Below are 15505 nucleotides of genomic sequence, written 5' to 3' on the forward strand. Positions count from 1 at the left end.
AGAGGAAGATCTATGGAAATAATACTTAATGTTAAATGAGAGGAAGATCTATGGAAATAATATCAAATGTTAAAAATGAGAGGAAGATTGGTGGAAATAATACCAAATGTTAAATGAGAGGAAGATCTATGAAAATAATACTAAATGTTAATGAGATGAAGATCTATGGAAATAATACCTAATGTTAAATGAGAGGAAGATCTATGGAAATAATACCAAATGTTAAAAATGAGAGGAAGATCTATGGAAATAATACCTAATATTAAATGAGAGGAAGATCTATGGAAATAATACCTAATGTTAAATGAAAGGAAGATCTATGGAAATAATATGTCAAGTTAAATGAGAGATCTATGGAAATAATACCAAATGTTAAAAATGAGAGGAAGATCTATGGAAATAATATCTAATATTAAATAAGGAAGATCTATGGAAATAATATGTCAAGTTAAATGCGAGATCTATGGAAATATTACCAAATGTTAAAAATGAGAGGAAGATCTATGGAAATAATACCTAATGTTAAATGAGAGGAAGATCTACAGAAATAATACCTAATGTTAAATGAGAGGAAGATCTACGGAAATAATACCTAATATTAAATGAGAGGAAGATTACAGAAATAATACCTAATGTTAAATGAGAGGAAGATCTACAGAAATAATACCTAATGTTAAATGAGAGGAAGATTACAGGAATAATATCTAATGTTAAATGAGAGGAAGATCTATGGAAATAATATCTAATGTTAAATGAGAGGAAGATTACAGAAATAATACCTAATATTAAATGAGAGGAAGATCTATGGAAATAATATCTAATGTTAAATGAGAGGAAGATCTATGGAAATAATACCTAATGGAGAAGGCTTCAAGTTTAAAGAATGTTAATGTAATACCTATAAACCCATCTTCCTCTGTGAGTTTGAGTATACATATGACAAATCCAAATATGAAATGTAACATGATTAAAATGGAAAATGTCATAGTGAACACCTACATATAAAGGACATCAACTCACAAAGGACATTCATAAAGTTTGTATTTCTAATTACACTTAGTATACAAAATAAAAGAATGTTGGCTAATTTGGTGAAAAAAAGCAATTTCATAAAATGACATTTGAAAACATGCTCTTTTCATCACCAAATATTTGGATTCAATCATGACAGACACATCTGCCAAAACATGAATCATCACACAAAAACATGATTTTGTTTAGTCCCAAACCTGAACACAGTTGTAAATATAAAAACATGATTTTTTTAGTCCCAAACCCCAACACAGTTGTAAATATAAATACATGATTTTTTAGTCCCAAACCCCAACACAATTGTAAATATAAAAACATGGCTTTTTAGTCCCAAACCCCAACACAACTGTAAGTATAAAAACATGATTGTTTTAGTCCCAAACCCCAACACAGTTGTAAATATAAAAACATGATTTTTTAGTCCCAAACCCCAACACAGTTGTAGATATAAAAACATGTTTTTTAGTCCCAAACCCCAACACAGTTGTAAATATAAAAACATGATTTTTTTAATCCCAAACCCCAACACAGTTGTAAATATAAAAATATGACTTTTTAGTCCCAACCCCCAAGATAGTTGTAAATATAGAAACATGTTTTTTTAGACCCAAACCCCAACATAGTTGTAAACAGAAAACATGATTTTTTAGTCCCAAACCCCAACACAGATGTAAATATAAAAACATGATCTTTTTAGTCCCAAACCCCAACACAGTTGGACATATAAACATGATTTTTTAGTCCCAAATTCCAACACAGTTGTAAATATCAAAACACGATTTTTTTAGTCCCAAACCCCAACACAGCTGTAAATATCAAAACATGATTTTTTTGGTCCCAAACCCAAACACAGTTGTAAATATAAAAACACTATTTATTTAGTCCCAAACCCCAACACACCTGTAAATATCAAAACATGATTTTTTAGTCCCAAATCCCAACAGAGTTGTAAATATAAAAACATGGTTTCTAGTAAAATGAGGAAAAAACTGAAAGAAATAAAGACATCTCTTGACACCTCAATGATTGGCTGTAACCAGCATAAACTGTAACCATTAGTACTTAATGCTTATGAAATACCATCACCTTTGGGACAGTTTTTACAGTTAGTTGCTATAGTGGCCATTAAAAGTAAAGGCTATTGGAGATAAACAACCATCAATGCACAGACTAATTAACTGACTGACAATACACATTTACTTTCAATGCTTCTATGAGATAGCTCATTTGCATAGGTAAAGTATATATAGTAGAACAAGACAACTAATTTACTGCTTAAAGTTAAGTCAGTAAAGATGTGTGTTGAAGAAACAAAACCTTTAAATGAGACTGTTTAAGCCAGTTTATGAAAGATTCTTGGTAAATTCATGATCAGTGGTGGTGTTTCTTTGAAGTTGGACTTAACTTCATATAAAAAATGCACAACAGAATTATTTGTAGTTTTGTGAAGCACAGTAGCAATTATTAATATTCCTTGTACATACTGCAAACACCATATCGATATTAGTCATTCTTCAGTGTATGACATCTGCTGACACAATAACACCTTCCATCATAAGGAATGGTACTCAATTACAAAAGTGGCTTTGACGTTTAAACACTCATCAGCAAACCATGTGACAAACGCTTACATGTTCTTTTGCTATTTCACTGTCTATAACAGAGAACAATCTGATTTCACTGTCTATAACAGAGCACAATCTGTTGTTTGCCATTCTGGATCATTTTTCAGATCTGCATAAGGAAATGTTCCTGGACAGTTATATCACTAAAACATTAAACTGCTAAGGAACAAAATGCTGAGAAAAATTCAACAAGATCTTCAAAGATGTTTGAACAATGCAAGTAATCTAATCCCTAATGATGCAAAGATAAACACTAAGGGTACACACCTTTTCTAATATTCATGGATGGAGGGCTTCTTTGTCTTTTTTTTAAAAAATCTGCCTCTCAAATAGTTTAACCCTTTACCTCATGCAAGCGTCTTAGGATGCCTCTACTCCATTCGCATGGAAGTGCCTTTTGACGCCTGTACTCCATTTGCATGGAAGTGCCTTTTGACGCCTGCTATAAACATCAGCCATTTTTAGTTGATTTTTGTAGCGCCACCTTCGGGGAAACCCTCCTATTAGATACTACATTCATTTCTGCGAATGACAATTACATCAGATCACATGGTCACTGTTTAGGGGGCGCTCACCAGATAATATGTACTTTTGAGAGAGTGACGTATGTAAGGTGAAGTAGTTCACATTTAAAACATGCACAATGGAGAGAATGTTGGCATACCTCTATGCTACATTAATGTAATGTGGATGATATTTCTTTTGGATATTGTACTTTTGGAAATTTTACATGATTTAAGCATATGCTAACTAAAATGACTGCTCCCTTGTGTTAAAATATTAGCCTGAATTAGTCTAAAGTACACTATACATAGCAGCTATTAAAATAGGGAAAATGAATTTTGCCAGACTAGACAATACCAGCTTTTGAAAGTGCAATGAATGAATTACCAAATATATAAAATGTAAAAAAGTTATCGGCTCTTTTTTATACAATTTACCTCTGAAGTTCAGGAAGTGAAAATGACAAAGTAGAGCTAGCACTTTTTTGAAAGGTGCACATCTGAAGTAAGGCCAAGCTGTATACTCTATAACCCACAGTACACCCATCAATCATACACCAAAATAAAGTGAATTAAAGGTTCTTTGCATTATACCTAATATATACAAGGTCTTTTTTAAATAGCCAGTATAACCAGTGAGGAAAGCCGGGGAAATTCTTTTTCTTTAAAATCCTAACCCTATGCAAAATACGAAACTGTAGAGCGCCACCTTATGCACTGGTCAATACCTGCAACTTAAAGTTACTGGGTCATAATCTCCACTCTTCAAAATGGCAGTCGCAGATTTCATTCAGTACTTATGAAGTTTTCACGATTAGAATCACAACTATGAAATATTCAATAAATTAGGTAAAGGCTCCGATATTGATGTAGGCAGCAGTTAGTTTTTATAAATTATCAAATTCAGATGACTTAGTGATGCAGACGCAGATGAAAAACTTGTAAATTTTGAGTATGAGAAATGGCAGCTATGGCTGGTCATGCAGCCTCACTGCGATGACAGTGAACGAGTTCTCTCCAGATATTAAAGCACATAAAAAAAATTCTTCCATGAAAAATAATTACAAAGTTATAACAATTGGACTTTAATCTTAAATTTTTCGACATATAATAGATGTGTACCACATATGTAAAATGGTTAAACTGCTGTTAAATATAACATAAACCACATTGTTTAACAGTTCACAGGCAGGCCTATGTGTATGGAGTCGACTAGGTAACAGGTGTTCTATTTATGTTGTTGTTGTTGGGTTTAATGCCATTTTTCAGCACACGATATGCTATATATGGCAGCCAGTATTAATGGTGGAGGAAGAACCCGGGAACATTCCGGAAAGAGCCACTGACCCACGAGAAGCTACTGGCAAGCTTTCTCACATACCCACATTGGCCAGATCAGAGACTCAAACCCATGCAGACAGAGGTGAGATGGCAGTGATCCGTAACTGTTCTATTTATAGCGTGCTGCACTTTGTAACTAAACTCTGAGGTAATGGGTTAAAAGATATAACTAATTTTATCCATCACATTAGTTAACCAAAAAAAGATCTTAAGATAAAAAAATGAAAATATTCTCATTGGAAAGAAAATCTAGTACTCCACTAAAGATAAAATGTCAGTCCCTAATGAAATTTGCATGACCTTCAAACCCTCCACTGAACTATTGATAATGGAATGGTCTGCATTTGGTTAAGACAGTTCGAGTGTCCCATGGATTCTGAAGACAGTAACTTAGTCTATAATTTAATTAATATCTTGGGACAGTGATTACATGAATGTGTGCATATTCAATCATTTTTGATCGCCTTTCATGAGATTTGTTCTATATTCTCAACTGTATACAATTTTAGGGGTTACATGGACTGACCCCCTTTGGGACCACAAAACACCCTCAACACTGTCTGGAGGCTTGCAGATATGTAGAGTGTACTGCCACAGGACCACAACTGGATTCTACTTGTGAGGCCATCCCATGGAGATTTTGTATGTGTGTGTCAGAAAGAATCCACTCATTACTAAAGCCAAACAAGTGTTGTAAAGTGTCAAAATTGTTGTCAGCAGCTTTAAATGATTAGATATATTTTGTAGTTATGCAAAATTAAAACAGTAAGTACTTTATATTTATATAAAAAAAGCTTTGTTAAAAATATTTAAAATATGAAAATAAATTTACTTACTAGATCAGTCTAAAGTCATACAAATCTAATCTATATTTTATAAAACATACTTGAAAGACCAAGGGCTAACATAGACGATTCTTTTTTTGTAAATATTGAGTCTAAATGTCACTAGCATATTTTAAGATAAGAGAAGATATTCTCACATTTTAATCCTTTCTAACTTTCTTTCTGTACAACATTTCACAGAAGACTGGGATTTTGCAATATTATAAATGGGAAATGTTACATCCAATTTCATTGTTTATTTTTCAAAATGTTCCTGTTTGTGTCCAAGTTTATGTACATATCGATGATGTTGGACATACAATTATTTAACACGTTTTACCATTCAATGAAAGTGACAACATCAATACATGTGTGCCAGCTGGAAATAATTGTCAATAATTATTTGTTTTTATTAAACTGAGAATATTTTGTGTTCTTTAATGATATCAAATGCTCATAAAGAATATGCGATGTGTCACTGAGCTTCTAGGTATAGTTTTATGTCTGCTATGACATCTAAAACCTCACTGCTCTGTGTACATGGCTATTATCAAGTCATCATTGTCCACATCACTTCCAAAGGCAGAAAAATCAGTCATTTTCTGGCAGTCACTAATTCACAAACAGTATCTTTAAATGTTGCTATTTTAGATGTAACAATGTTATTATCAGAATTAACATGATCTGAGAAATCAACATCCTCATTGCCAGACTCAAGTGGGCGTAAAAATCCGGCACTGTATTTAGGAGAACGTCAGCATCCTTATCATCAATATCACTGGTAATGACATCAGTCTGCTTACTTTGCACAATAAACTGTATTGATTGTGGACAATAAATATATTTCAAAGTCAATTCTTTTGTTGAGGTTCATGAGATATCTTTGGATTAGAGCAGGTTAGTACTCTGACTTCAAATTGAAGTTGACTTCTTGGAACACTAGTGAGATTTACATCAAGCTGTGCTCAGTTACTCAACCTACATGAATAGAATGATATCTAAAGGATGTTTCAAAAATTATTTGTTAAAAAGAATTACAAAATAAAAGCATTTCTTTTCCAGCCTTAATTGCACTGAACCCGCAACCCATGATTCTAAATAACCATTTATAAATGTGTGATTATCATGCTTTGTTATCCATAATTTTTGTTATGCCATTGTTATTTAGTGATTATGAATGAGGTGTGATTACCACACCTTTGTTATTTAACTTACTACCACTGTTTACCTGCTTTATTGCATTCATTATAACGAACCTCATTTTCTCAGATGGACCACACAAATCAAAAGCTATAATCAATTAAGACAAAGGAATGTTATAACAAAGCCCTGTAATATACATTAGGACTTTGGATCAGAAAATTAAACTTGAATGTTCTAACAATAAAACATTTTATCCAAGAACATAATTAACAAACACTACTGTAGAACTATACCAAATTGCACCATGTCACTCAAAATGGCTCAAAAATTCTAAAATTACAGTGTAGAAAGGAAAGAGTAACAGAAAAAACTCAGGATATAACACCATGATATTGACCCTGCAAATAAGACCCCCAAAGTATACCAAGATGCAGTCATTTTTAAACAGCTCTAAAATTACAAAGTGGAAATGAATGAGTAATAGAAAACATTGAGCCATGACCATGATCTTCGAAATAGGACCCACATGATAATACTTCTTAATATTTATTAATGTAATATTTTTTCAAAAGTATTTCCATTACGTATTTTTAAAAATGCAACTCCTCTTGTTTGAGATTCATAGCACCATTGCGATGAATCATTTATTCATTTAAGTCAAACGAGCATTTTGAAAAAAGTATGTGCCAATTTTTTCTATTTGTAAAATGTTTAAAACATGTTTCCATTTATATTTATCCATAAACCATGACAGCTGAGTGATATTATCCATGGCCATATTTACATTCAAATTCAAGAATGACAATTATATTAATTAATATATATTGTGCAGAGATATTAACATAAAAGTGACTTGTAGCTATCAGCTTTTTACTATAGAAGTAGGTGTGTGATCACATGATGACTGACACCTAATGCTGTACTGGATTCTGAAGTAAACAAAGCCATTTACTGACAACTAGTGTAAGACAGGTGGAGTTTGGCAATTTGTCAATTTGCATTAAAGTGTCACATCACCTTTTTGAAAATCAATAGCATATTTCACTTGGACAATAAGGTATGTGTGAGAAAATAAGAAATGACCTCACTATTGCCAGAAGAAATTTGCAAGTCTTCTTTAGTAAGGAACATTTTGAAGCCATGTATAGTTAAACCTGTGTTAGCAGACTCAAAGGACACCTGTATATAAACGACAGAGTATACTGAACCCTTATGTTACTATCACTTACATATTTAACCTCTTTGTGATGAAACCAGTTCACAAGACCAAAGTTTTTTTGTGGTTACTAGAGTTATTTATAGACATAGTTCAATGTACATTACATTGACAAGTACAGTACTTCCTAATTACAATGTTGTCATGGCAACCATCGAACACATCAGTATATAGTGAAACCACTTTATAATGAAGTGCATGACACATAATTTTACTCCCACTAGATGAAATGGGATCCATAACATAGTGTTATAATGAAGGGTCTTACAGTGAGGGAGTTATGTACTTATTCAACTGAAGATACTTTATGACTGCAAATCAATAATAAGAAATACTTGAATAGCTGTCTTTAACACTGACTGAAATATAACAGAAGAATAGAGAAACTAAGATTAAATAATAAAGTCTGATACTGACATCTGAAATCTCCCAGAGAGAACTATTGTAGTCAGCTTTCCCTATTACCCATGTCTGTCTGTATGCAAATCTAATTCATGGCTCAATCACTAGAAAGCTTAGTTCTTTAAATGTCACAGCAGCGACACTCTTTTCTCTGACTGCATTGCATATCAAATTGTGGATATTTCATTATCCAGGAGTCCACAATGACAGCTCATTGCAAGCAAGACATCTTTAAAGGATCGGGTCATTGAATAGATTACTTTAGTAAGACTTAATTTTCTCCTTAATTCTACATATGAACTTTTTTGTTTCAACCTTCCAATAATAATATTTGTAATTTATTTTATGGACCCCAAAAACGCAATTCTTTTTTTCAGATTTTGAGAGCTTTATGTAAAATGTGTTAACTGTGAAAATTGTCTTGATTCGCAGTGAAATCTGTTTATAAACACAGACCACAAAGTTGTGTTTATGTGAACAAACACAAACACTCTAAAATAAAACATGTGCCTATTGAACCAGTTCATTCAATATCAGAAAACAAAACTCAAAAATATATTTTGGTTTTAAAAGTGATTATACTAGATATTTTATATCACAAGTTCAACAAATAAAATGTTAACCAATTTTCAACAAACAGGCTTTTCACAATTAAAACCAGAAAAATGTATGCAATAATTGAACAGCAAGATCTCAAACATACCATATCTGTAAATGTCAATATATTATGTTAGAGCAAAATTTGCTTTAGTATCCATTTCACAGGTTTTTAAAATTATTTTTCTTATAAGAGTGTAGAAACAAAAGTCACATTTTATCAACATTTTGTGGCATAATTATTTGATCATCATTTGAAGGTATGTAGAATGCTACATTTGGGGTGATCTCTTTAATGGATATTTAAAATATACTGAACAATGACTTGATTTCTTTTCATCCCTTTGTCTCAAATCACTTTAAAATTATAAAGCTGATGGGAAAGTGTTCTGAAAATGTGATATGTGACACATATTCTAATGATGATCACAGGTGCTCGACACGAGCCTGATGTTGAGAAAGAAAAAAAAAAATAATCTGAAGGAAAAAATCATACAGCGTGACAAAAATACCATAGATTATCCCCATGACCCGTTCTGACATAGGACCCTCTCTTTCATAATATAAAATACTTTGTTCCACCCATGACCCTCGATGAATAGAAAAATATCTCACGAGTAAAACAAGCCATACAGTATGGTCGTGTGCCTTTAAAAATGGAATAAGCAGAAGGAAATTGAGGGTCATGGGTGGAACGAAGCACTTGGAAGTTCTGTACCTTCTCTCTTATATATTATAATAGAGAGAGTCCTATGTCAGAACAGGTCATGCGGGTAATCTAAGGTATTTTTGTCACTCTGTATGATTTTTTCCTTTAGATTATTGTTTTTTTTCTCAACATCAAGCTCATGTCAAGCACATGTGGTGATGATGTGGAAGTATATTAAGTTTCAGCCCTTCATCTCAAATGGCTTTAAAGTTAAAGAGTGGAAACAAGATGGATGAATGGGTTGATTAATTCATGAATAAAAATACAGATATTTTATAACCCAAGCTTTCTCTGAAAACGAGGAGGGGGGTGAAAATCCCAACAGAATTTCATTTCCTTAGATGTTTTTGCAGTCATGTTAATAAGACCAGAACAGAAAAATACCAAGTTACAAAATCTAAAAAAAAGCATTCAGAAAACCAAATCAATTCACCTTTATGAAGATAAAAGCATGTCAAAAACATTTTAGTACAGTGGAACCCCACTATCACGCGATAATTGGGGTAAAAAAAATTGGATCACGTTAATATCAGGGTCATGTTAATGTGGGGTTTTTGCAGTATTTTACTTTTTTCAGAGAACAACTTATTGGCACATATACGAGTAAGCATGTCTAATGTGTATGATGAATAGAGTATCAACACCGTTTACTATTGTGCCATCATGGCATGCAGTTCACCTATACTGCATGTAATTCCATTGAAAAAGTGCACACATATTTACAATATTTAATAATTTTTTTCCCCAGATCATTGTGTCTGAATTCAACGTCTAATATACAGCATGAACAGAGTATCAACACCGTTTACTTGCCGTCTGATATCGTACTGTCAAGGCTTGCAATTAATCCATAATATATGAAATTCCATTGCCAAAATTGCATACATATTTAAACTATTCAATAATTTTGTCACACATCATTATGTGTCTGAATTCAATGGGAAAAATTAACAGCAAAATTAGGTTAAGAAAGATGAAGCATGTGTACGGTTCATTATGTTCCAGGGTCTATGAACGGTGTCTGTACAAATTTCCTACTGCTAATTTTCTCATAAGCGTTTCCGTGTACATTTTTCCATTGCGAATTTCCAGTAATTAATGCTTGTACGCCTATTCATTTAAATGACTACAGCAAGAATAATTAACAATCAACACATGCTTTCAGCATGCATATAACTTTTACTTCAGATTGTGTGAATATCGGAAAAAAAACGTGTGAAAACCACTATACTAATCACTGCGCAAAGTGCAGAGAATGACTTGTGTCTGTGAACTTGTCTTCCATAACGGTAAAATATTTTTTATAAAAAATAGGAAACAAATAATGAGTTCATAAACAAACACCATACCATTGTAAAACCCGAGAACTAAGTGCAGTAGGCCTGTGATGGTCACGAGTTACATTTAAAATTTTTATTTTTAACGCATGTACAATTTCATACCATTTCAATTTCCAGCTAATAAAGTGGACATTATTTACTGGTCAACTGATTGCGTCTAATAACACTGCCAAGCCCACAAACATCTTGGCGGGGTTTTTTTTGTTTTTTTTGGGGTGATGTGTATTAAATTGTGAGAATCTTTTATCAATCACCGCATTGTCTGTTGCTTGGTTGTGTATGCAGTTAAAGAATAAACATGTGTCGGCTATTGTTTGAGCAATGATTGTATACAGAATTAATTGAAGACAATCACAAAGATGACTTACTGGCTTTACTCATGGATCAGTAATAAGTAACATTGACCTAAAAGTTCAAGAACCTCATGAATTGTTAAATTTCAGAAGCCATGCCACAATCATATTAGATTCGAATTTGTACGCGAACTCTTCCCCAAATTGATAATAAACATTTTACACGCTATTTCTCTTACTTTAAAAAAAAGTATTTTTCCAGGTATGAGAATAATACATGTACATGTATTTAAAATTTTAGGAACCACACCACGATCGTATTATATTCGAATTCATACATGATCTCTTCCCCAAAATGATATATAAAAAAATTGTGCAAAGAGCAGAGAACAAATTGTGTTTGTGAACTTGCTTTTCCATAATGGTGTAATATTTTTTTAAAAAATAGGAAATTAATAAAGAGTTCATAAGAAAACCCTATACACATGTAAAACCTGAGAACTAAGTGCAGTAGGCCTGCAATGGTCACGAGTCACTTTTATAAAAAAATTTTTTACAGTTGAACGCATGTACAATATCATACCCTTTCAATTTCCAGCTAATAAAGTGGACATTATTTACTGTTCAACTGATTGCATCTAATAACACCGCCAAGCCCATCAAACATCTTGGCAGCTTTTGTTTTTTGATGTTTATGAAATTGTGTGAATCTTTCATCAACCACCGCATTGTCTGCTGCTTGGTTAAAGAAGAAACATGTTAGTTATTGTTTGAGCAACGATTGTATACATAATTAGTTGAAGACAATCACAAGGATGACTTACTGACTTTACTCATGGACCAGTAATAAGTAACATTTCTGATCATGTTTATATTGGCATAACACTTCAAGAACCTGGTGATATTGTTAAATTTCAGAAGCTACACCATGATCATATATTAAAATTCTGATCAAGATCGTATTATATTAAAATTCTGATGTGAACTCTTTCCCAAAATGATAATAAACGTTTATCACACTATTTCTCGTACTTAAAAAAGATGTTCTTTCCCGTTACAAGAAAAATACACTTAACATGTATTTAAAATTTCAGGAACCACGCCAGGATCATATTAAATTTGAATTCATACGCGATCTCTTTGCATAATGATAATACATTTTTATACACTATTTCATGTACTTTGAACAAAAAATATTTTTTCATGTGCGAATGAATATACGAAATATTGGAAGCCACACTACGACCGCATTATATCCAAATTCGTGTTATAGCGGGGTTGCACTGTATGTCTATGTCAAGTGTTTTATTTTTGCATCATGATGCTAACAGGCTTCCCAGAATGGACAGATGAACAAGACCAAATTAATATTCACTTGCTGCAAGTAGGGTGTAGGCAAACAATCAACATTTATAAATTTCTGCAGAATAAAAGTAAACATGCAGAGCAAGAAATAAGAAAGCCTTACTTTTGTTTGAGGGTTTCCAGGCTGACAGGCATTTCTGGCAGATTGGTTATAGACTGGATTTTAATGATTAATGGGTTAAGCTCTCTGTGAAGCTTCTCTGACATTAGAGGACCATCCAACTGTATGGTGACAAATGCATCTTCTACCCCAGGTACTGGCTGCTCAAGACGATTGGTAACAGTTTGAGCACCTGTAAAGCATTAGGATATGCCCATTAAGCCTAAAATCCAAACTGATGATACCCGTTTTGTAATGTGCATATAAAGCACTTAAACTGTGATAAGATCAAATCTACCTTCTCAACACAAAGGTTATTCAAATTTATCATGAAGAGTTTCTCTGATACACTGTAATTAAGAAATAAATGCAAAAATGCAAGCCATTTCATTAAAGTCTGTGCTGTTAATTTCTCACCCTGCTGAACAAACGCTGTCAAACTATTTTTCATTGTGTTGAACAAAACCAGAGAATGAGGCAGAGAAAAAAGTGTCATCTTATAATACTTATCAAATTTATATATTAAAACTCTGATAAAAACTTGCATTTTACATAACTGCACAATTTTTATTAGAGGTACAGACCTAATTCATTTCACTTACATATCAGACATGTCTAAAATGAAATTAAAATTTAAGTACAATTGTAATGTGTATGCCAAAAAAGTATAATTCTGAATAAGGCCAAATCTAATTTTCAAAAGTGTGATCTTAAAACTGTAGGTATCCACCACCAAACCAACTGGGTTCTTTCCAGGATGGAGAGGAGCTCAAAAACAAAGTGTCATGCAAAACAACTGTGTTCTTTCCAGAATAGTGAGAAACACATATACAAAGTGTCACACGAATGCATTATGTTGTGCAGAATTTATCATCCAGAAATTAAATGCAACTGCCAAATCTATCTCAGTGACAGTAACCTTGACCTTGGACACAGTGATCCCACAGCAATATGGTTCTTTCTGTGAGTAAAGGAAACAAATGTACTATATTTCATTGAATTCTGTTAACAACAACTTTAAATTTGTTTCAGCTAGAACTGAAGTTATTTTCTGGAAACCAAATCAGATGCCAACCTGCTCTGCCTGCCCACCTGGTTGGACATCCATTGAGGCAAGTATAAAAGTAATGTCCTTGATGACAAATATTGACTGCCTGGTTGGACATCCACTGAGGCAAGTATAAAAGTAATGTCCTTGATGACAAATATTGACTGCCTGTTGGACATCCACTGAGGCAAGTATAAAAGTAATATCCTTGATGACAAATATTGACTGTCTGTTGGACATCCACTGAGGCAAGTATAAAAATAATGTCCTTGATGACAAATACTGACTGCCTGTTGGACATCCACTGAGGCAAGTATAAAAGTAATGTCCTTGATGACAAATATTGACTGCCTGTTGGACATCCACTGAGGCAAGTATAAAAGTAATGTCCTTGATGACAAATATTGACTGCCTGGTTGGACATCCACTGAGGCAAGTATAAAAGTAATGTCCTTGATGACAAATATTGACTGCCTGGTTGGACATCCACCGAGGTAAGTACAAAAGTAATGTCCTTGATCACAAATACTGACTGCTTGGTTGGACATCCACTGAGGCAAGTATAAAAGTAATGTCCTTGATGACAAATATTGACTGTCTGTTGGACATCCACCGAGGTAAGTATAAAAGTAATGTCCTTGATGACAAATATTGACTGCCTGTTGGACATCCACTGAGGCAAGTATAAAAGTAATGTCCTTGATGACAAATATTGACTGCCTGTTGGACATCCACTGAGGCAAGTATAAAAGTAATGTCCTTGATGACAAATATTGACTGCCTGTTGGACATCCACTGAGGCAAGTATAAAAGTAATGTCCTTGATGACAAATATTGACTGCCTGTTGGACATCCACTGAGGCAAGTATAAAAGTAATGTCCTTGATGACAAATATTGACTGCTTGGTTGGACATCCACTGAGGGGAGGTCTAAAAATACAGTCCTTGATGTCCAATATTGACTGCCTGTTGGACATCCACTGAGGCAAGTATAAAAATAATGTCCTTGATGACAAATATTGACTGCCTGGTTGGACATTCACTGAGGGGAGGTACAGAAATACTGTCCTTGATGACCAATACTGACTGCCTGTTGGACATCCACTGAGGGAAGGTATAAAAATACTGTCCCTGATGACCAATAATGATTGCCTGGTTGGACATCCACTGAGGCAAGTATAAAAGTAATGTCCTTGATGACAAATATTGACTGTCTGTTGGACATCCACTGAGGCAAGTATAAAAGTAATGTCCTTGATGACAAATATTGACTGCCTGGTTGGACATCCACTGAGGCAAGTATAAAAGTAATGTCCTTGATGACAAATGTTGACTGTCTGTTGGACATCCACCGAGGTAAGTATAAAAGTAATGTCCTTGATGACAAATATTGACTGTCTGCTGGACATCCACTGAGGCAAGTATAAAAGTAATGTCCTTGATGACAAATACTGACTGCCTGGTTGGACATCCACCGAGGTAAGTATAAAAGTAATGTCCTTGATGACAAATATTGACTGTTTGGTTGGACATCCACTGAGGCAAGTATAAAAGTAATGTCCTTGATGACAAATACTGACTGCCTGTTGGACATCCACTGAGGCAAGTATAAAAGTAATGTCCTTGATGACAAATATTGACTGCCTGGTTGGACATCCACTGAGGCAAGTATAAAAGTAATGTCCTTGATGACAAATATTGACTGCCTGGTTGGACATCCACCGAGGTAAGTATAAAAGTAATGTCCTTGATGACAAATATTGACTGCTTGGTTGGACATCCACTGAGGCAAGTATAAAAGTAATGTCCTTGATGACAAATATTGACTGCCTGTTGGACATCCACTGAGGCAAGTATAAAAGTAATGTCCTTGATGACAAATATTGACTGCCTGGTTGGATATCCACTGAGGGGAGGTCTAAAAATACAGTCCTTGATGTCCAATATTGACTGCTTGTTGGACATCC

At 33.6% G+C, this 15505-nt stretch overlaps 1 protein-coding gene across 5 annotated transcripts in view; it reads right to left on the reverse strand.

The window, feature by feature from the left end:
• The window catches only part of LOC149789309 (uncharacterized), a 121861-nt gene that overhangs the window by 67889 nt on the left and 38467 nt on the right, over positions 1 to 15505 (reverse strand). For all 5 annotated transcript variants that reach the window (XM_089975515.1, XM_089975514.1, XM_089975513.1 and 2 more), the window contains one exon: positions 12494 to 12683. In XM_089975515.1, coding sequence (XP_089831641.1) covers positions 12494 to 12683 — 190 coding nt within the window. The remainder of the gene's footprint in view (positions 1 to 12493; positions 12684 to 15505) is intronic.

This window comes from Sinohyriopsis cumingii, chromosome 11 (genome assembly GCF_028554795.1).
Source record: "Sinohyriopsis cumingii isolate HCF-2022 chromosome 11, ASM2855479v2, whole genome shotgun sequence".
In the NCBI taxonomy this organism is placed as follows: domain Eukaryota; kingdom Metazoa; phylum Mollusca; class Bivalvia; order Unionida; family Unionidae; genus Sinohyriopsis; species Sinohyriopsis cumingii.